The following is a 24,010-nucleotide window of genomic DNA, read 5'->3' as shown; positions in this document are numbered from 1 at the left end:
ACATGCAGCTTTGCCCTGCCCAGAGTGCTCTCAAAGGTGGTTCAATGTCACTCCTAAATAGTTCACTACCTTCTTCCTGTTTTTCTGCAGAAGTCACACAGCACAGTGTTGAAAGCCAGGAGAAGCTGCAATTGGTGGCACATATTTTGACAGAACCTCAGCCATCTCCACATGACCGTGGAGAAGATTCTTGAAAAAGTGAAACAACTTTCAAGAAGCAAAAGGAAAAGGGAAAGAAATGGAAAGAAACAATCCAAGATGTTTACATATATTAATTAATTTATTTATATTCTTTACTTTTCAATGTTGCACTAGTTCTACATCACATTAATTCAAAATCAATCTTTCTTTACATGATCTATGACTTAGCAACTATTATACACTCAAAAGTACCATTAGCTACACACAGTCTGCCTGCCTCTGCAATTAATGCTGGAAACATAAGAAACATGCAAATATAAGGTTTTAGAGTGTGGTTCTTTGGTCAGGTACAAATTCTGCAGTTAAGGAATGTGCTTCCATAGTATTTTGCCCTCAGCAGTGACAATACACAGCAGCAAGAAAGGCAATTCCTGTGACATTTTTCAGGAGTAAAGAGTCCATATCTTGGCTTAACATGGCAAAACAGGTGCTTTCTTTGCAGAGAGCACCTTTGCTCCAGTGCGACAGTGCTGGCTTGGCAGGGAGGAGGGAGACAGGCAGAGTGGAACTACACAGTAACACTGCAGCACTTCAACTGAACTCGATGGATTAAGTTCAGTATTACTTAGATGGTGCCTCTGTGAATTGATCCAGAGTAGTAAAATTAAAAGTCTACCACAGGCATTGGATATTCTCCAGCTACACACAGAAAGCCCATGCTTCTAACATTGGCACTCCATTCTGCCAGAGTAAACATCTCTCCTTCACAGCTTTTCAAACAACACTTGTGTAAAATAAAATTATATCCTTTAACATTTTAAGTATGTTGTCTATATTCCACACCATTCTGATATTCTTTTAGAGTTAGGAAGTCCTAACATATAGGGTGAAATGATTAATGCTATGTATTACAGGTGTACTAAGCAGTGCAATGCCACAACCAGCCTTTGCTGCATTTCTATGGAGGTGGCTGGAACAACTCAACAGGGTGGCTCTGTGACAGCATTAGCCATATCCTTTTGTACAAGGATAATTACTTTAAATTGCTTCGGGAAATAATGATTTCATTAAAATTAGACTTCGACCTGAAGTATATCTAAATAAAAAACACTGGCTGACACAGTCAGCATTGGCTCAGTTTGGAACATGAAGTGCTGGTGCGTCTCCAGAACAATGGTCACTCAACTTCACATACCCATCAGCAACCCCAGTACACAAATAACACTGCAAGCAACCCTGCTCTTCTAGGGTTGGCATGTTTTCATTTTGCCTTTTGTGGGTACTCTGAAAGGTATGAGTTGACAAACATTGCTCTAGAGCTAATACTAAGGGTCCACACAAAATAGATACATACAATACATAGTCACATTTAATTAAGTTTTACTCCTTTTTCTCCTTAATACATTTTTAAACTGTAAACTATACTAGAAACAGAATACTTTTTTTCCTTTTCATTTTTTTTTAATTTGAAGTTGCCTGTGAACTTATATATAATAAAATCAGTTATGGATCTTCTTCAAAGTACCATTAACTGAAGATAGGGCACAGACTTGAGGGCAAAGTCCACTGTCCTCAGGGCAGACAAGTAAGCTACTGGTTCACAGAGATAATCCCCAATCACCAACAGGCTACTAAAATATGCCTAGAAGTTTTCCACAAAAGAATATGTCTGTTCCTGTAAATTAACTCTGTGGGCTTTGGTCAATAATGGTACAATTGAACTGGCAAGCTTCCATAATGCAATTATTTCTTCTTAAAGAATTGAATGAGACCAGCATTTCAAATGGGCAAGTAGTCAACTGCCAATAAACTCCTGCTTGAGAATAATTTCCAGTTCTGGATGAGAACTGAGGCTGTTTAACATGGGAGGAAAAAGTGCTAATTGATTCTGAACTCAGCAGGAGTCAGCTGCTACCTAGTACACAGGCAAAAAAGAATTTTACAGAGTGTCTTACTCTTGTGGAAGTAGCAGCTTCTTGTAGGTGCCGAACTCCTTCATGTACTCAGAATACAGCTATAAGTGGTGTGACAAACTGTGCATACTGCCATGTTTACCACTCCTTAAAGACAGTTTTTCTCTTGCAAAGCTAGAAGCAAGTTCCAGTAAAAAAATTTTGTTTTAACAAATATTTCATTACTTTTTTTATTCATGAATAAAACATGTTAAAAGTGTTTGGGTGCTATACTCACTACCCAACAGTATGTACAAAAGCAGACATATAAAAAAACAAAGGAGCTGCCCTTGCTAAGGCAAGAAGAGCAAAGTAGTTTCTTGCATTGCGGTACTAAAGGCACCATGTTTCAAGACTGAAAAATAAAGGCAACAATTGTCCTTGCCAGTTCCATGGATGACCATTACAACTGCCCCAAGAATCATAACTTTTATATTTGTGCCTGCTAGTTCTAGAAAAGTGCAATGTTTTCGTTCAAGTTACAGAAATTTTATTTCCCTTCTTTTGAACAATATAAATTTGAAAAATAAGTTATTAAATTATACTGGATCCAGCACACCTGGTTCCTCTGTCTTGTAGATTTTGCTCAGAAAGACTTCCACCTTGTCATCACCCAAGTGACAGATGTCCAAGATGCAGACAACATGTTTGCCATCGAGATCCTTTGCTGCTTTTACAATTTCATCTAGAAGTTAAGAAAGGGTGTTTTTAAAAGGTATTTACTGTATACTGCGTGTACAATAAAGAGGTATACTGAATTGATACTGTTTGCCATACAGTAATGTATGTATGTTCAACCTTCTTTCAGTGAAAAATTTTATTAGTAAATTCAATCACTAGAAATGATAGCATCAGAATTAGATATGGAAAAGCTGATATATGGATTAATTAACCACTACTGATCTCAGATTTCATAGCGCTATTGAAGGAAAAGTAATGATGTATTTAAATAAAATGAGGTCTGTATGTTCTATATAACCATGCAGGAAAACACCATGTTTATCTAGCACTTTGCAGTATGACACACACAGTAATGCTCATCATATTTGTTCTGATGGGCTAGTAATTAGAAGCATAATCTGAAGTAATTCAATAGCAGGCAAATACTTCAGCACATAGGCACTGCAGGTTGTGTTAAAACAGCTGTTCAAAGTGTCACCACTTAAATTAACTGACTGATTGACAGTTACTCCATTTTATTTCAAAGCACACGCTGACTTCCATCTATACCAGAATAACTTTGCATCAACAAATAACTGCCAACACTGTCTAGGTTACTTAGGAGTTTGTGGTTTGGGTATTAAAATACTGTCTTCAGAGTATGAGAACAGCTCCAGTAAAAACTGCCTTGAAAGTTCAGAGTTACATCTATTTACTAAAGGTGATGACATAGAATTCATGTCTCTCTCACTGAAGAGGTGAGCAATGTCTGACCCACACCAGAGATTTCTACAGAGAATTACTTCTTGCACTGAAAAATAAAACAAGAAATGATAAATGAATAATGCCAGTGAAAGCCAGTCTCACCTGAAAGAGAAAACATGTCACAAGGCCTTCCATTGCTAGTGGTCTTCTGCTGATGTGCAGAGATGCAGCTCATACAAGACAATAATGTGTCATTTTGAATCTCTTCCAGTTGAAATAAGTGGGGATCTTCAGGACAAAACAGTGGGAGAAATGCAACATCTATGGCTACATCGTGGTTTATACCTGTTGAAGAAAAATATTTCAGTTAGCAGAAAACTTCATGTTCAGCCCATTAGCAATGTCATGCACCATTTCTTTTTTTTTAAACACACTATTGCACTGATTTTTATTTACATGTTCTTTGACCATTAATTAATGACTAACATCTAAAATATGTTTATATTATACACAAGCACATTCAAACTGGTATGATGTTATAACATACTATGGTTTAAGGGTAACAATGCTGTTAGCTCAGAAAATATTAAACTGACATTAAATATTAAACCTGCAAGGGCAGAGAAATTAACTTTACAACCAGTGTATCTATGCAGTGTGCAGTACAGAGCTGCTTTCATCCTGAATATCAAATTGTCAGTCCCAGCATTCTAATGACTGTAAATATTCAAACACCTTCTCTGCAAATCTCCATTAGCAAATAATGGAAATTTTTAAATTATGGGAACTTAACATAAGCAATGTTAAGCAAGGCAATTTCTCTCTCCTTTTAATGGAAAGACAAAATCAAACAAATTACTAACCTACAGTAATGGCAGCAAACAGATACACATCGACTTGCCTATTTATATTTTAACAAATGAAGATGAATAAACAGACACTTTCTCTTAGCCAGAAGCAGCAGAGGGCAGTTAATGAGTATGGCTAAAATACAGTCCTTCCTTTTTTTACCCTGGAAGGGAGGCACTTTAAGAGCAACAGAAGAACCAGCTCAATAAAGCTGAAAAGAAGCATTTATAGTTGTTCTTTTCTCTCAAAGAACACTGACTCATTTCTGATGAACACCTCTCCAGTAGGAAAGTCGGCTGACAAGTGCAATTGAATAATCTACCTGATTATGTCAGAATGGTCAAACTACTGAACAGGACCTACTTCTAACTGAAATAATCAATAGCTTAAGGGCTGCACACATTCTTAAAATGACAAACAGAAGCCTATACACAAAACTGAAATTATATGAAAAGTGATACTAGAAAGAAAATATTCAGTAACTTCACTGAAAGGTATTTCTAATGAGAATTACAGCTTTCTAGTAAAAAACTTACCCTAAATGAGGGCTCTTAACAAAAATGTAAAACATCAGTAATTTTTATACTCAGAATCCACTGACTGATTTAGAGAAATCCATTCAGTTTCTGATGAACTTATATACTGCTTTTGCTTAACCTTTTCTACAGGACAAGTTACTTACCCAGAACTGTCACTTCATAGTACCCAAGGCCACTAGCACTTTTAAACTCATCGATACTTTTCTCTGCTGTGGTTTCTTTTGGCTGGTGCACTGCTGCATGAAGGTTGTACTGTTGCATAAGTAAGTCTTTGTACACATAATCAAATTTACGTGGGATACTTTCAGGGAAAATTTTGCTGTGATGCAAATATTTCATTAATTTGTCTTTCACTTGTGTCCACAGGTCACTCTGCCAGGAATCACAAGTTCTTTGAGTCTCTTCAGTTTCAGGTATATCACTCATTCCTTCTTGGTCTGTTATAAAAACAGAAAATATTTAGTTGCTTATAGGCTTACATAATTGTATCACTCTGCTAGATGAGAAATAATTTCTACTAGAACATTTCAATTATGAAGACATGGAAGAATGTTGGAACCACAACACAAGGAATTAAATTAGAGTTGGAATGTCAGTAAATGGGTAACCTTAGAGGCCAGACTTGTAGTAAAAATACTTATTTCACTACATGAAGAGCATCATCATGGTTTGTTTCTGGAGAGCACTCAATTCATTCAATGAACAGCCAGAAACCATAAAAACAGGTTTAAAATGAGTACAACTGAATCATAGAACTATTTACATCAGAAAAGAGATTATCTTACAGCCCAGACTGCAAACTGTTCTTCTTTCTTCTACCAAAAATAGATACCAAGAAACTAACTGCATGAAACATGAGTTTATTTTTTGATTGCAGAGAAAGAAAGAAAAAATTAACACCAACTTTAAAAAAAAATCCTTAAATCAAACATTATTCTTATTACTGCCTTGCACATTTCATCCATTTCCTCCCCAAATCTTGTATTAGTCTAAAATTAATATAACAACTACTTGCAATGTACCTGTGCAGTACTGCAAACTGGCTGATACAGCCTGTCCATTTTTATCTTGCACAACATCTCCGTGTTGATATTCATCCAACCTAAAAAAATAAAGTTATAGTGTGTATACATATATATGTATATATTTTTAAAACCTGTTTAACCTCAAACACAATGCAGGCAAAAGTTCAAACCTTGACAGATTTCTAGTGATAAAGGATACAAGCTCGAATGAATGAGCACTAGTACCGGTTTCATATCATGAGAGCTGTAATACAGCGGCTTGACAATGAGACCTCCTCAGCTCAGGAAATTGGCTTTGCAGAGGTCAGGACAAGCCCCGCAGGATTCCCGGGCTTTGGGAAGCTGATGGGGAACGATTTTACACTCAAAGCCCGGTGTCTGCTGCCCTCTCCCGGGCACATGCAGGAAATATCACGTTTGACACGGCTCAACATCGCAGGTGACCTGATGCTAAAAAACGGTGCATCAAGTGCTGCTGCACTTTCATCCCATCACCCTGCAGCAGTCAGAAAGAAAGCACCAATGGAGCCATGTCATCACTCCAGAATCCAAAATGATACTTTCCTGTGGACATACTACCCTATTACAAAAACCAGTTCAATGAAGTAAACTAGATTTTTGTTATACTTTCTTTTCTTTCTTTAACTGTGATGTTTTGAATTAATGGTAAGAAACTATTCTTTACCAATCTCTAATGAATTATGCAAGATATCAGGAAGGCAAAAAATTTATCAGATACTCTGCAACCAAACATGGTAAAATAATCTCTTAGGCTCATTTATTCCTGTCTTCTTTGATCCATTCTTCTTATTATAATATGAAAACTCACCAGGATATCTGAACAAACTTAGGGAAAGGACTATCTTGATTATCTTGCATCACAAACAACTGCAACACGGGTAAGACTTTGTTAAGGTACCATTAAAATTCCAGACTGCCAAACTAGTTACTAATGAAAGATTGTAACTGCAAATACACAGAGACAATATGCAGAGACAGTAAAAAAGGAATCAAAGATGAACATGCTGTTTAGTGGCCCATTCTGTATTTCATAAAGATTTACAAGGTTTATTTCAATTTCTCTTATTTCATACTAGAATGTATCTTGAAAACTTCATGTCAATGGTTCTTAACATATAGAATTACCTAAAAATATCTAGTGAAAAGATAAAAGGAAATACACTGTGGGTTTTGAGTACAAAAGTACATTTTATGAAATGCACTATCATCACGGACATCGTCACTGAAGTGCCCTTCTCATGATCTCCAACTCTAGGCACAGAAGAATCCTCACTTAAGCAGCACCAACTATGCAATTACTGCCCACAAAATTAATTTTCACTTTTGAGATTTGGACTTCTCAAAAAGAGACATGAAACCCCAGCACAGTGTTAGGAAAGGCTTGCTCAGAAACCAGTATGTCAAGTCAGACACGTGCCAACTTCCCTCTTCATTACAGCAGAGGATTAAACCAAGTCATACTGCTGACAGGTGGATATTATGGAAAAGGTTTTTTCCTTTTAGTGTTGTCTAGTTTGGGAAGTGAATAGGCTCTGATTTAGAGCTAGTAAAGCCTCTGAATAATACGAAAATAACTTGTCATGATTTTTCCCCACTTCTTTCTCATATCTGACATGTCATTCCTATGGGACTGCTTTGTGTTGGATGAGAGTACAGCCTAACTTGAGCTAGGCTTGTAAGGGAAACCTACAATCTATTTGCTTATTTGCCAGCCAGTACATCTGCAAGGCATCTGATATAACCCAAATCCTTCCATTTACTGCAATATGCTTTGGCTGTTGTACACCCACATCCTATTTTGCCCACACCAGTTTTAGGAGAACTTGTGCCATGCCATATTTGCTGTTCCCAGCCTGCATTCTGCAGGCCCACCTTTTCACAGATGCCCACTTGCAAAAAAAAGGCCATTATACACTATTTCTAGACACTGGTATTCACCTTTTCAGTCATTTTACTTTAAAGTATTGTCAATGAAAATAATGTCAATCAAAATAGATGGTAGATCAATACTTATAGAAAATACTGGGAAAATAAGCATGTCTCGTGCTTCACACATATTTCCTTAAGCACTGGGACTGTGATGAAATTAAGAAAGGAAATAGTTGGATCTTGAAGCTATGCTCAAACAATGCAAGGAATTGAAGTAACTCAAAAAACCAAAACACCTCACTCACTGATATGACAGGAAAAACTTGTTTTATAGACTGGTTTGAAGTCAACCTAACTGTCCTGCCACCATTATGGTAAACACATCTATTACAGCAAGTAACAGAGAAACCAAACAGCCTTCTATGATAACTTGACAAGTCTACACAAACTGATTATTGGTACCTACCAATTTCTCCCTGAAAAATTCTAATTTATGTGAAAAAGGGCTACAAAGGAAATATCACATTCTAGGAAACTTTCAGTCATGCAAACTTCAAGCTGAATTTCCCCATATTACAGAATTTCCATCCCTTAGCTCTCATCAGAGGGGAAGAAAAAGGAGAAAAGGGTTTAGGTTATATAAACATTTAGAAGTGAAACTGCAAGGATAGAATCAATCAAACAAGTTACTTTCAAGCAGTGTGGAGTGGGAGCAGACAGTGCACCAGCAATCCCACAGTAACATGCTAAACTTACAAACATTAAAATACTATGAAAACTACTGCGGGTTTTTTTCACTTCCACATAAAAATAAGCCTTTCTGAAGTTCCCAATCTTTTCCCACTCACAATCACTTCATTCACTATAAATTAAACTACTTTCGGGTGTATTAAATGCTTAAAAGTACCTTTATGTGGAAGATCTTTACCAGCAAGGCTATAAATATTAGCAAAACTATTAAATTAACCAGTTTCCTTGTTCTTTCTGAAACCCTTAATAATCAGGTAAGTTACCAAAGAAATGAAGGAACTGAGGCTGTCAATAAAAAAAACCTCTAAGTTTTTACTGCTTAAAAAGGAAATTAAAAATGCAACCACATGCTGAGAACAAAACAGAAAAAACCTTGATGCTAAATAGTCTAAGCTAGAATATGTACTTCAAAATGTGTCTCTGCTGTTGGACTTGATGATCCTTGTGGGTCCCTTCCAACTCAGAATATTCTGTGCAATGTGTGAAGTTTATTAAAACTAGTGTTGTTATTTCATTAACATATGAAAATATTTCAGTGAGAGCTTACATTCTGCTGCATCTAAGCAACAGAACAGAAAACAATGCAATTTTAAGGTAAGTCAGCTAACTTTCTATTTTTCTTTTGCAATTTGGAGAATTCAGCACAACTTCATAGTTAGTTACAGAAATACACAAGTTACCTTTTAATTATATAGAGTGAAACAGCTTTCCATAATCCAACACAGACTTTCTCCTCCTTTAGCTGGGGTTCTAGCATTAATGGCACAGAGAGGACACACAGGTAGCAAGGAGAGTAGCAGATTGAGAAAAGCAGAGAACAAAGTAAACATGCCTTAACTTTCTGCTTCACCTACAAGAAATGGGGAGAAAACATTCTTCACCCTCCACCCCCAAGAAAAAAGGGAACATTCCTCAGCAAGCAAAAGAAAACAGGATTCTTCACAGTCAAGAAAAACCTCCTGATTTTCCTTTGGATTTGTGCCACAAGTCCCTGCAAACTCCTGCACCACCTGCAGAGATGGGACCCTAAAGCCAGGTGGTGCTTTTAAATGAACCAGCTTCAAAGACAGGCAACCATTTCCCCTACAAAATGCAGTTTCTACCAAGTGGACCAGAACACAACAGACACATGGGCTCAAAAGAGACTAATTTACTCCACAGAGAAACTTCTGCAAATTAGTACCCAAGGAAAGGGGCATGCTTTGTAGGGGGAGTAATACTGGCAGAATGGTCAACAACTTTTGATCAACTCTCTCGTTAGCATTGTTGCCCTATCCCAAGCACCATGATTCTTTTGTTTTAGGGGGAAGGAAGAGATGCTAAAAAGTAAATTAAAAAGGCAACTGAGCTGTAAAAGTACTCATGACACACACCCAAATCACCACTGCCAAAATACATAAACATCTTAAGTGACTGACACCAAAGTGTTCAAATACTCAAGTTGTCCACACTGTGTTTGGAACAAATTACAAGAATTTATGACTCTTAAACAAAATGCACAAAGAAAAGTTACTTTTTACCCCAGACTAGCAAAAAAGAAAAACACTTATTCAGTTTTCTTAATAATTTTACATTTGTGGTTATTTCAATAGGTTCTAGATTTGTCAGGGCTTGGATGTGAAATTCCTACCTGGATTTCAAAAAACCCCACCTTCTCTGGATCCAAACTGAGTTCAGTAACAACTGAGTGTTGGGGAATGGAAGGAACTAAGTGGCTTCTCAGGGACTATACTTACCCCTCTGTAGCATCAAGGATAATGTATGGCTCAGCCACCACTAGCAAATCCATTAATGCTATTACATTTTCACTGTTTGCTAATTAAGCATCCCTCCCTCCTACCTCTGACTTCCCCACCTGAACTGTAATACCTCTGAAACAAAAACTACATATAGTACACTATGATGGACCTCTGTAACTATATATTCCCTTAGTAGCACTAGTAGCAATATAAAAAGATGTTTAATAACACACTCAAAATTATGTTTCACAATAGTCCAATATATTTGAAGTAGAATCAGTGCAGAGGACTGAACAGAAAATTAATATTAAACTCTACCCTGATCTGTTCTTTCATTTCACTTCCACACTGATTCCCGACCTGTAAAATTTTCACTTCAAGTATCTTTGTTTCAGTGTTGCAATTATTCAACATAATTAACTTCACATGACTTACCTAAATTTTCTTCTTGCAGACCGTGTATAATAGGGGCAAGACGATACAGCAATAACAGATGTACTTCCCCTTAAAGTAGGAAATTCACCATTATTTTACAGTATTTATTTAAATGGAAATACACAAAGCAAGGAACATTCAAGTTTTCCTTTCAGGCAGAACTAAACTAAGACACTCAAATGCTGTAATTTTTCATACAGAACAGAATCCACTAACAAGTTTGCTGTAACACTGCCAAGACGGAACTTCTATTCACTAGGGTTTTCTTAATCCTAAACTTTGATTCAATCCCAACTATATTTCATCTCATTTTTCCTCAACGTATTCTAAATACCCAACCTCTTCACACATTATGACTTATGGATGTGAAAAGTCAAGAATAAAAATATACCCTTTACAACATGAGAAATCCACTGCAGAAAAAACAGATGTTACTGGCCTGACTCTTGCAACATTCCATCTGTCAATATAACACCAGGCTTTCAATAGGAAGTATGGCTACACTAGATTTTACACAAACATTGCAACAAAGGGCAATCTTACGCAAGCAGTTATTTTACTCTTGAATCTGATATAGTTGTATCAGACATATTGTGTCATTCCATTTCCTTATACTGGACTGATATCCTTTGTCTATGACTAGATGGGATACAACTGGATGAAATCCCAGCAGAAGCAGAGCCATAGTACTACAAGTTATTTTGAGCCTTTACGTTAGCACATGATCAGCATCTACTTGCCCTTCTTACACAAGTTACAGATACATGCTATTACCCACAAAGAAAAAAACAAGGTATGTTTGAAATTCTGCGTTTTCAGTGAAGAAATCTTCTTTTCTCACACCACTAACTGCTGTTTGTTCCATAGCTATGTTACTAAACTACATATAGTTCAAGTATTAACAACTTTTATTTCAAATCTGTGACCTTAACAACAAAGTAGTATAATATTAATCAGAAGAAAGTACTGCAAACCTGCTTTAATCAATTCCTCAGTAGCATTAACAGTATAATTGTCATCACCCGATGCCAGTAAAAGTTTGTAACTCCACTTTAAAGATTAAACTATGCATGCTTTTAAAGCTTTCTTATATAATTCCTGTGGCCTGGGCTCTGAACTAATTTCTGTAAAGACTTTTCAGAAGATCCACTACGTATTTATGGAGAGAGCTTACTGTTCTGCATCTCTGTTTAATCTGCGTATCTTTCTCTTGACTGAACTCTCCTGTGACAGCAGAGCTTGCTGCTGATGTTGTTCCCCAGGAGAACCATGTGGACCCAGAAAAGACTTAACTTCTTCATTTTGAAGGCTGGTATTTTTTCCCCTGTCAACAGAGTCTTCTTTGGAAACAGCAGAACTTTCAAGAGACTGAGAAGTGTCTTTCTGCAACAACAGTTAATTGTTTAAGATTTTCAGTGCACTTAAAGCTATCGCTTGCAACTCAAAAACCTGCAAGTTTCAGAGTAACTTTCAAAGGAACAGAACAATTTACCCTACTTTCTGAAAGCCATCTTTTATCCAGCAAAAATTATCTTCAAATCTTATTAATAAGATAAATTCTGTCTCGGAAGTGACAGTGAGTGTTGCAGTAGTTGCCTCTCCCACATGCTACTTTACATTAGGTTATCCAGTCAAACTAGCAATGTCTAAACAGTTACAAGTTTTACAAAGGACTGCCAGAATACTTTCAGAAAAGCACTGAATCATTGCTTTTTAAAATTTTGCTCTGAAAAAGCAAATTAAGTTAATCAAGAGGCAATGTAATTAAGTTCTGAACTCAAATGCAAAATTCTCCATTCTAATTACAATCCCAGCCGCTCAAGTGCTAAAGCATTAACTCTCTCACACTGTACCTGAACAAGGTCCACTCCTGAAACTTCTTCAGCTGTGTTGCTACAGCTGATATATCTTATGGCACTAATTATTCCCTGAACAGCAATGCGCTTGTGTTCTCTGTAGTGCAAGTCTTCAATCTCCTTCCCTGTTTCACTTATGGTCTTCAAAACTGATTCAACTGCAAAAAAGAAATTGCCACAAACAAATTTTAAAGAAACAGAATACCAAAATCTCCGAATGCAAGTCAAAAAAAAATTATTTTGTTAATAAATATTAAATTGATTTAAACTTATGTTTTTGAAGAATTTTAAATCTTTTTGTTGTCCACATCACAGGGGAAAAAATTTAAACAATAAACCTTTTTAGCTCATGTGAATCCCTTAGTATGCATTATCAGACATCACAATTCATGTTTCAGGTGAAGTTTCTAATTCACTGTTTCATCCAGAATAACTATTTTTAATACTGATTTAACAAAATATTCAGAGTAAAACTTCTGGGCATATCTGGAGCTCATGTAAACTTCTACAGTTCTCCTGAGCTAATAGTGCTGTGATACCTTTTGTAAGATGAGGGTTTAACCTGTGAAACATTTAGTCACGTAAGGGAGTAAGACTGGAGTAAGACTGAACTGAAAAAGGCCACAAATTTTACAGATATTTGATGCATGATACCTTTATTGCTTTTACAATAATCTGAAAAGTTATCTGGAGGTCGTGGAAAAGGGTAATAGCCACCAATGACAGTTTTCTTTATTTGATCAGCTTCACTTTGTGATTTCATCCATTGAATGAAGTTTTTCACTTTGGTGTCCTTAGTGTATGGTTGACCCTTGTGCCACCCTTTTAAAAGAAAAATAATCAGGTATCAAGACCAAAGCAGGTTACTGTAATCTGTTATTATCTTGAAACTTCCCTGAATACTACACAAAAAAACCAAATTAAGAAAATCTTGACTAGAGAGTACAAAAGATGTCTTTGCACTAGTCAACAGTGTTTTATCAAAACAAGTATCCTGAATTCCTTAACTACACTTGCATTTGACACTGAAAGTCAAACAAATATGAAGTAACTGAAGGAAATAAAACAACTAGCAAAAATCTACTAGAATATTTTCTCACAGGAGCACACAAAACAATAAAATAACCAGATATTGGTTTTTTAGCAGGAAAGAGCAGGCTGGTCTTCTCTATAGGGTTCAGCAAAGACTGTTACTGACAGGTAACTGGCAAAGTATGTATTCATTGTTGGCTGGTTTAAAAAGTAAGGTATGGATTAAATACCAGTTTTATCAAATAAATTGTAATCTGAGCAGGGCTTCATCCAGCCTGTTAATTAAAATAGACCTTATGCAGTGGTTTGCTATCTCCAGCTGTAGTCTTCATTTAGGACCCATACAGATATAAAATGAACTAAAGCTAGTATAAACAAATTATACTGAAGGAAAGCAAAGGAAAAAAGCCAACTTCTCAACCCCTTTATTTAGGAGTAAATTAAATCATTAGGAATCTATGAACAAAACAACTAGTTTGCTAGTCCAACTAAGCACAAAACACCCTACCCAGCCTGTTAGAAAAGACTGTGTGTGCAGAATTGGGTATGATCAGGTACTCTTTTTTGCACATATTTTTCTCTATTCCTACTTGCCAGCAGAAGGATTCAGGCTGGGTGACTGATGTTAGGAACAATGAAGAAATGAGCTGGATTAACAAAACTAGGAAAGATACTCCTACTGCACCTCATACTGCCTTGCAATTCAGTCACTACATCGCTCGCCTGCAACACTGCAAAAATCTGCCTCTGGATTCAAGAGCAAAGACACAATTTAAGACACCTACACCCTTTTTTTTTTTAAATTAAAAAATGCCCTTTCCAAAGAAATAAGATAAGAACTACATACTACCCCAGCAGAACTCATTTAAGTTACCTGTAATGAATATTTGACTTTCATTTGAAGTCGTGAGGTAAATTGTGCTGGAAGGATTCCCAGTGAGGTCCCGGACTACTCTCATCTGTGTGCACACCAAGTATGTCACTGGAGGAAAGAAACACCTTCATTCTTTTCCCGACAGTTCATTGATTTTAGAATGTCAAGACTGACACACACTGTATTAATTTTAATAAGTGGCCTAAACAAGACAATTTAGTTTTTGATCCTACAAATGCTTCACCATGTTTTGAGTGTCCGTTATAAATTATAATATGGAGGTGTAATTAAATATTCAATTTAATTTCAGCATACATATCAGGACTAAAAATAAGACATTTCATCAGGTAGGATATCAAAGAAACAAACAGTACTAGATGGCTGTGTTTCCTAAGGATAAAAAGCATAAAATCACGAGAAATCATGACATGTCACTGCAAAACTTCTAAATAGAGTACAAACTCACTCTTTTGTTAATATCTCAGTTAAACACTGGAATGTCATTCTTTGCCATTCCCCCAGAACACTCAAGATGAATGCAGCCATAATCTTAACAGGGTTGTGCAGCTGGTCCTGCATCATATGATATAAAAAATGCACATGACAGCAACCAACCAGTGTTAAAGGAAGAATGAGTGCTTGGAAGAGAAGAGAAAGAAGGCAAGAAGAAAAATGTAAAGCTCTTTTAAAATCCTTAATTAAGGATTCCCCAGTTTGAAATCTATTATTCTTAGCTCACATGCAATAAATAACACAGCTGGGTGTTGACTGCTGTTTGGACAAAAATATTGACTCAAAGAAATTAAGCTTTTCCACTTTCACCTCTCCCTTCGTTCAATCCTCTTAAATAATTCCTGTCTATAAAAAAAATCCAGATATTTATAGGACAAAAGGAATAACAGACTTGATCAGCTGCTGTCTTTCATTGCCTCTGATGTAGATGTTGCCCCAGGTGCTTCACTTAAGTTTCTGTCTGAAATTAATGAGACCAGGTGAACCCCACCTATCCACCTAATTGTTCACACTAACTGACACTGCAATATGATGAGGGTTTAAAATATTTAAACCATTTTTTAAGTTTTATCTGTTATTTATCTGTTTAAGGAGATAAACCTCAAACAGAGGCATTTTTTTATTCAGTGGCAATTATGCTCAGAATTTGAAATTAGCAACGAACTAGAAAAACACTATAAGTAATTATTAGTAAGTATTATAGAGAGATGAATACTTGGGTGAATACGCTCAAACACATCTGGCTGAGAAGTTGCAAATAATTCCAGTATGAATGGTTGGTCTGAGGTCCCATCAATGGCATGTGCCCAACGATAGAGCCAGAAGTCTTCACAGTGATCTGTATAAACAAATATTAAGAAAAATGTATAAGCATTTATTCAGAAATATAAAAATAATTTGATAAATTCTGAAAATCATATTTTATAGAAAAACCTCTTTTTCTGGCTCGTTCAGCCCTTCCTACAAATGTCACAAGACCAATGACATCACAGGAATAATTGTGTGGTAAGTCATCCAGTTCTGACCTAAAACCAAAACAGAAGAAATATGTGGGCAAGTTTTCTCAGAAACTTTGCAAAAAACCATTTCCAATTAACATTCACTCCAATGCAGTGTAATTTAAGTTACAGCTTGATAACCAACAAAATTCTGTTTTACCTTGTGATAAACCGATATTTAACTTCAGGTAATCCCCATTCTGGCTTAACCATTTCTTCTGGAATAATGCTTATTTTAGTAGGAGGATTTCGATCATTAAGGCTAATTTCTGACAAAGAAAAAAAAGGTAACATTTAAGGCATGAGTACAAATCAGCATCATCATCAACAACAACAACAGGTGCTACAGAATAGACACAAGACCTTCTGTTTTCCTTCAAGGCCATGGTGTATTTATATAATGTTAATAATTACTTGCACTGGCATCAGGTATGGAAGTTCTCATCTGCTAGTTCTGTTTTAGTTTATTGTCTGCACATCAATTTTAGACCTTACTGGCATTTGGCAATAGAGCTAGTGTAGAAAGTACTTTGTATCTAATCAGTACTGTGGTATTAATTGCTGTTAAAATATCTGGCAGGATCGGACTTGTTAGCTCATGTAGGAAATTGGAAAGTTTAAATTACTCAGATTATAAAATTGCTTTGTTGAATTCTGTACCTGAATTCCTAACTTTATTTTGATGAAAACGTAAAGTCACAGGAATTGATTAATAATTTAACAAACAGTGAGATAAAGCTGGAATCCTTAAGAAACTTTATCCTGGTTTCTTTATGGGTTGATTTTTATTATTATTATTATTGTTCTTGTTATAGACCATATAGAGTACTGGTGTTTTCTAGATGGTGAAGCCATTCTCTCTGTATTATTTATTCTGGTTGCTTGGGTTTGGGTAAGGAATTACTCAAATAATGTACCCAGAAAAGTAATTAAATAAGTATAAATAATGTATACAATTGTTTATATAACTGTATCTGGCCCCTCACCCTAGCAGAGCAAAATTAGGAAGGTGCTATACTTGCAGTCAGCCTCTCTACTTAGGAATATTCTTTTGGCTGCTGCTTTATAGAGATATATTTGGAGGACAATTGTGGATTTGAATATGGCATTTTAAGACAATACCTCAGAGAAAATTCTGCAACCCAAAACTTTCTCATGCACTACTTATCAATTGTTTCCTAATTCTGAGATTAAACAAAAGTCATACACTCAACAAAGGACTACACCCTGGGATGAGTCAGAAGATAAGATCAGGCTTTTGTCAGTGCCACACAAATGCAGTGATCTGTGAAATGTAAACATTGCCTGGCAGAGGAATTCAAAGTGGTGGTACCAACTATTTAAGCTGCAAAAGTTTTAGGTCCTGAAACAGCACCTCTGTGCATGTCATACCATGCTGCAGCTGCAAACAGAGGCACGCAGTGCAGAACTCACTCCAGAGCAGGGCAGGGACTGCAGCAGCACACTGCCTTGCAAGCACTCAGTGTGGAAAGCCCTTTCCCTTGGGGACTTGTTAACTCTCCAGGTACACTGCACAGTGTTTACAGGTGAATGGTCGTTAGGAAACACTGGATAGTTGGGATTTGATGAAATTATAAATTGGAAATAAATTATGGAAAAGGTAACCAGAAAACTTAAGCAATTCAGTGTAACTGAAACCTGAAATACTGCCCCATATTGGGCATATACAGAGATACTTAGTGAGGTATTAAGTTTTACTTGATCTGAACACAAACTGTCATCACCTTCCCTGACAAACTTCCATTCTTGGCTAAACGTTTCTCTTTCCTGCCAACTCATCACAAATTCTTCAAACATTAAGATCTTGTTTTAATGCAAATACACATCAGGCAGAGAATACACTGCATCTAGCAGTGAAAATATTGCTTATTTTTGTGCACTGTAGCAAGTGCATTAGGAAACTGTCATGGTTAATAGGTTATACATACATCATCCTTCACTAACATGCATATTTGCTTGGTTCAAGGAAGTTATTTGAATTTTCTGAGTGCTGGCAGTCATTTCCTTCTGAGTATAAAAGCACAAAAAGGGAAGGAATTCATGTTCAGCGAAGTAGGAGAGAAAAAACCCCAAAGCTGACCAAATCCAGTTTGAAAAGGCCATTACTGTTATATTGCAGTACTTGTATTTCTGTAGTGTAGCTCCTTTGAGTATCTGCCACACTAAACTGCAAGTAAGAAAATGCTTTTTCATAGCCAAGGAACATTCTTCATACACACACTCCCATGGTGATGCTCTTTCAGCACACAGCAGTCATCAATGCAACTTTTTATTCAGTGGAGCTGTGCAGTTGCTCTAGGCCTTGGGAATAGACACTAAAATCTAAAGTCAGATCAGGTGATAATGTGCTTCAATGGCCTGGAAGAAGGTGTGAGCAGTGCACGAATAATATCTGTATTATTAATCAGGAAGTAGAATCAGATTAAAATTCAGTACCAGAGACTTGTGTTTATAATGCCACTTGCTGATATCAGAGACTTTTTTTTATTTTTAAAATAAATGTCTTAACTTTTTTTTATTTTTAAAATAAATGTCTTAACTAATTGTGGCAGTAAACTTTGCAGACATGATCCAAATATAAACAGGGAACAATAAGAACCTGGACGTTACCACACCTTTCAGAGGTGCAATTATACCTTATCCTTTAGTCTCAGAGACTGATAATTTTCTATTTTATTTCTATGAAGAACTACCTTTCCACAGCCAAAACAGGTTTCTGTAATACTTAACCAATTGTAGCAAATCTCTTCATCTGTGAATCCCCCGGTGTTGGCTGTGTTTTAAACGGGTAACTGTCTTTGATTGCGTACTGTTCAAGGAGAAGGACTGTGCCAACCTTCATGCTGTTATACCACTCAGGACACAGTGAGCTCCACAAAACCATTGATGTCATGCCTGAACCATCAGCAACTTCAAAATAAGCCTAGGGGGAAAAAAGAGATAATATTTATTCATTTTTTATTTATCATCATTCTGGTATGTGTTTATTTTGGGTAATGAACCAGCTACTTGACTCGTGAGCAATTTCTCTGATGATTACAATGGATACAGAGTATGTTCCAGAACTTGTATTGAATACTAGAGTGGAAAAAATCCCCACTTTCCGCAAAGAATTCTTCCACAATTACCTCAGCCCAAACTCTAACCCTCCCAGTGCTCAGTAATGGCAGGATGACACCAATTTCACTCCATGGCTTTTGGAGGAGGTCGGGGAAATCCCAACCACAAGAAACAGCATGGAAAAGATTCTTCTTTATCGCAGAGAATGCTGTATTTAGAGTTACATTTCTAAGTATCCATGAAGGAAAAATGTATTTTGGAAGCTGAGAAGTTACAGGGACATTCACTAAACGTTCCTGATCAAAAAACTATACAAGTCTGATTTCCCGGCAAAAAAAATAATGCAGAGAACAAGGTACTTTGCAAACCACTATGTTTTCATTGCAGTTTTTCTCAGAACAAAGTTTGCTACATTTTTTTTTTTCAAACTGGGCAAACACTGAATCCATAACTGAGTAGATCACTGAGCAGTAAAAAAGATTTTTAAACAGTCTTAGAATGATCTTACAACATAGCAATCCACTGAAAAGAAAACCTCAGCTAAAATATATAAGGAAAGTAATTACGAATTTTACAATAAAATAATCTATCTGGAAGTTACTTAAAAGTTGCTCAAATGTATTGCCTTTTTTATTTTTTTTTGACAAGACACTCCAACTTCCAAAGCATTAAGAACAGAAACATTAAGGCTGGTCAACTACTAAAACCTCCAAATATCTGTATTTCTTCACAAAAAGCTCAACTGAACTATACTAACTGAAACACATCCACCAGTTTGTACATATGGCCACTAAATGCAGCATTTCCTACTCCAAGGGGCTCAGCATTTTTTCAAGGCAGCAAATTTTTCATACTTTTCAATATAAAATAGCTACAACATAAATCTTAACTTTATGAGCTTGTAACATGGGAAAAATTATTTTCAAATATCCTACACCTATTTGTTTGAGTGTTACCTACGTATTTATGCCTCTTTACCTGATAAGGCATATCCATTGCTTTCCCTGGTTTTCCGTAGTACCTTAGTCTAGATTTGTGCAGGATTCTCACAAGGAGTGGATGGAAGCGCACTCTGCTTCTCCATGTCATTTCCAGATGACCAAGATTAGTCAGCTTGGACACTAAGGTCAGGGGGGGGAGGAGAGGTGGGGAAAAGATCAGAAAAGAGCATTCATGATTGAGCATTCAAGTTTTCAGGAGTAAAGTTCTCAGACCACGATGTCGTATGTATTTTCATAATGTTTCTAACATCAAAAAAGGCTCATTTGTTGACGCCATTCACCATTAAATCCTTTTATGAGCTATCTGCACACGGCATAGTTTTGCTTTGTATTTTTAATTGAAAGAGAGTGATGACATAATTAAAATGACACAGAAGTGTTGTCACATGACCAGAAGAGCTACTACAAAAAACAGGCATTAGCCAACACAGGCACCACACACTTGTGCAGAAGTCCTGCTTGTACCTCCCTCCTCACCAGGCTTCACGGAATGGCCCAAGCCCCTCAATACTGAGCACGCTTTGGGTGCCAGCTGCTGGATCTGAGCACCCTGTCCCACAGACCAGACATGAGACTACTACTGGACTGGCTGTTTTTAACACTTCAGAAGACTGGGCACAAGCACCACAGCTACAGGTTATCAGTCAGTGTTTCATAGAGCTTAAAAAAAACCCTCTCAAAGTAACACAGAGTCACAGAATGGGTTAGGTTGGAAGGTATCATCTCCCAGCCATGGGTGGGGACACCTTCCACTAGACCAGGTTGCTCCAAATCCAGTCCAACCTGGTTTTGAACACTTTTAGAGATGGGGTATCCACAACTTGGCAACTCTGGGCAACTTGTGCCAGTGCCCCACCACCCTCACAGGGAAGTTTTTCCCCGCTACCCAATGTTACACGAGCAAGTGAACTGTGATACAGGTGGCACACTTTGGCAGTGCCAAACACAACTGGCGGGTCACCAGGGATCTCGGCCCTGCTGCACAAGCCATCACAGAATCAATTACGTGGGAAAAGACCTCTCGGATCGTTGAGTCCAACCTATGACCCAACACCACAGTGTCAACTACATCATGGTACTGAGTGCCACGTCCAGTCTTTCCTTAAACACCTCCAGGGACGGTGACTCCACCACCTCCCTGGGCAGCCCATTCCAATGTTTCATCACTCTTGCTGTGAAAAAATTTTCCCTAACGTCCGACCTGAACCTCCCCTTAAGACTATGTCCCTTTGCCCTACTGTCTGGGACAAGAGCCCGACTCCCACCTGGCTACAACCTCCTGTCAGTCAGGTCTCCCCTGAGCCTCCTCTTCTCCAGGCTAAACACCCCCAGCTCCTCAAAGGACTTGTGCTCCGGACCCCTCCCCAGCTCGGCTGCCCATCGCACACCACCGCGCCGCCTCCTCACTGTGGGATCCCCAGGAAAGGGCACCTCCCGCCTTCTCCCCTCTTACCGTCCACATCCACCTGCGCCGGGGGTCTGTCGGGCATCCACAAGTCTCCATAGGGATCCTCGTTGTTCCAGAGCGGCAGGTAGTGCCTGTTTCTTCCCGCCGCGGAGGGGCTGGTAAGCGGGCGGGTGCCGTCGGGCGGGTGCCCCGGTTGGGCGGCGGTGTCTCCTCGGCCCCCCCGCCCGCTCCAGCCCTCCAGGCAGAGAACCCGCGGTTTCAGCTGCTCCCCTCGTCCGTAGCGGTACTGAAGCAGCGCGTCGGCGCAGGCCGCTCACCGCCCGCAGGCGCGCCGCGCTGCACGAGCCCGTTTGAGGGCGCGCGCGAGGTGGCAGCGCTGCGGCGCGCGACCGTCCGCGAGCGTCACGTCCGTTTACCAGTACTGAGGGGCCGGGGGGGCGGGCCGGGGGAGGAGGGGCCGCGCCAGGTAACCGCTCCATACCAGCACCACTGTCCACCGCCGGCCGGCTCCCAGCGGCGCCAAACGCTCAGCTGCGAGGAGCCCCGCACCTCCTCGAAACACCTGCTGCAAAGCCAGGAGGCCCCGCCGCCGCCGCGCCCTCCCCGCCGCCCGTGCTCTCCTCGGCGCGCTCCCCGGGGTAGGGTACCCTGCCATGACATGCGTCCTGGCGGCCTCGCTGCCAAGGCGAGGAGCCGCGTGCCCGGGGCGCCTGGCCCCGGGGCGGCGCGGGGCGGCAAGAGACGGCGGCTGGCCGCAAAGCGGCGGGTTCCCTGCTTGTCATACCAGCCGGGGCGCCGCGCCATTGGCGCCGGGGCCGGGGCCGCTTGCGCGACGCGCGCCCTTCAAACCGCCAACGCCGCCAACGGCGGGGGCGGGGCCAAGGGCTGGGGGAGGGAGCGGAAACGGGACCGGCACCGGACGGAATGAATATGGGAAGGGAATGGGAAATGGGAATGGGAAATGGAAATGGGAATGGGAAATGAAGGGAATGGGGATGGGGAGGGGAAACGGAACAGGAACAGGAGGAGGGAGAGCGGCTGCCGCTGGGTGCAGGGGCGAAGTGGAGGCCCGGGGAAGAGGTCGGCGATGAGCGGCCGGGTAGCGGCGGAAGAAGGGCGTGAGGGGGTTCCCGGTAGCCGGCGGGCGTTTCCCCGGTGGCCTGGGGGCCGCGGCTGCTCCGGTGCTGGCCCGCTGCCCGCCCTGGTCTGTGCCTTGTGGCGGTGCCCGGGAGCTCGGGGGTGCCGGGGACCCCCCGCTCCCCGTTGGTAGGACAGGGGTGCCGGGCCTGGCGGCCTCCTGGGCACCACCTTGGTCCCAGCGTCCCTTAGGGACTTCCTGCTGCACCTGTTCCCGATTCCGTTTAAGTGGATGCACAATACTCGTCATAGCTTCTACCTCACCATCCGAGCGTGTTCCTAGTTGGAACGGAAGAGTCTCGTGCTAGCTCCTGAGATTGTATTTACCTTTTACATAGTTACAGTGTCTGGGTAATTGTCATCAACCTGCCATTAGAACACTATTGAGTCTTTTTTCTTTGTTGTTTCCATCGTTAGAAGAAATTCTTAGCAGTGGACCCTAAGCCTGTGACCTTATTTATATAATAATTGATTCTTGTCCCACTGCAACTACCAAGATCATCCTATTCTTTATTGTACCATAAAATCAAAGAATGGTTTGAGTTGGAAGGGACCTTAAAGACCATCTAGTTCTAACCACCTTGCCATGGGCAGGGACACCTTCCACTAGGCCACTTTTAGTTATTAAATGAACCTATAGGAATAATGAGGAAATCTGTGGACTGTTGCCAGCTTATCCCTACTTTTGTCTGTCCTCAAGATTTGATTTGCAGAAGAAACTTATTTATACAGAAGTAACTGTTACGTGTACATGTGTTGCCAGATTTTTTTGTTATTGTAAGTCACTGCAGTTTTATTAATGGAAACTGAAGCTGTAGCTTTTGTGGAGCAGTAATGGACTGATGTGGACTAATAGGAGTGGTAATACTTTATATTGCATAAATGTTTATGCATGGCAGTTTCAGATACAAGATAGTTTGTTCTCTTAGGAACTTGGTCCTGTTACCTTCTCTCTCACCAGCAGAGGTCTAGCTTACATACTGACTTCAAAACAGGGTAAATCTCTTTTGCTGACAGCATGTCAACAACATGTTTTCATGACTGGTTATGTCTTTGAGTTCCTCTAGGTGTGATTTCCCTACCATAACTGAACAGTGGGACCGATCTGATTGTATTAAAAATGGGAAGTTCAGAAACACTTGGAGAATCAGTAATCACTGGAGATGAGCCATCAGCAGGTGGCTGTATCGAATCACAAAACCAGAGATTTGTGTTATGTTGAGCCTGTTCCATTGGGATGTGTGAGCAGCTCACTGAAGACAGTATCCTTTTTATATACTTACAACCAAGTGTGCTGAACCATACCTGTGTTCTGGGGAATCAATAGTCTGGAATTCTCAGAGATAACGAGCAGTCAAGCATCTTGGTTTTTATGTACAACACACCTTAAAAAAACAGCAGTTAGCCTCTACAGCAGTGACAGTG

General features: G+C 39.2%; 1 protein-coding gene across 1 annotated transcript; it reads right to left on the bottom strand.

The window, feature by feature from the left end:
* Window positions 1-261: 261 nt before the first annotated feature.
* RADX (RPA1 related single stranded DNA binding protein, X-linked) lies at window positions 262-22,103 on the bottom strand. The gene is given in 17 exon segments (XM_029959198.1): window positions 262-2,778; window positions 3,621-3,803; window positions 4,990-5,283; window positions 5,869-5,948; window positions 10,686-10,754; window positions 11,860-12,068; window positions 12,539-12,699; window positions 13,196-13,363; window positions 14,448-14,555; window positions 15,676-15,798; window positions 15,894-15,985; window positions 16,119-16,227; window positions 18,710-18,902; window positions 20,018-20,160; window positions 21,494-21,737; window positions 21,740-21,799; window positions 21,801-22,103. Coding segments are annotated over 17 exon segments (2,685 nt in total). The 3' UTR covers window positions 262-2,632.
* Between the last annotated feature and the right edge of the window lie 1,907 nt (window positions 22,104-24,010).

Source organism: Manacus vitellinus, unplaced genomic scaffold (genome assembly GCF_001715985.3).
Source record: "Manacus vitellinus isolate BGI_N305 unplaced genomic scaffold, ASM171598v3 scaffold_19_pilon, whole genome shotgun sequence".
Taxonomy (NCBI): Eukaryota; Metazoa; Chordata; class Aves; order Passeriformes; family Pipridae; genus Manacus; species Manacus vitellinus.
The sequence above is the reverse complement of the archived record's forward strand: the minus strand, read 5'-3'. Positions and strand labels throughout refer to the sequence as shown.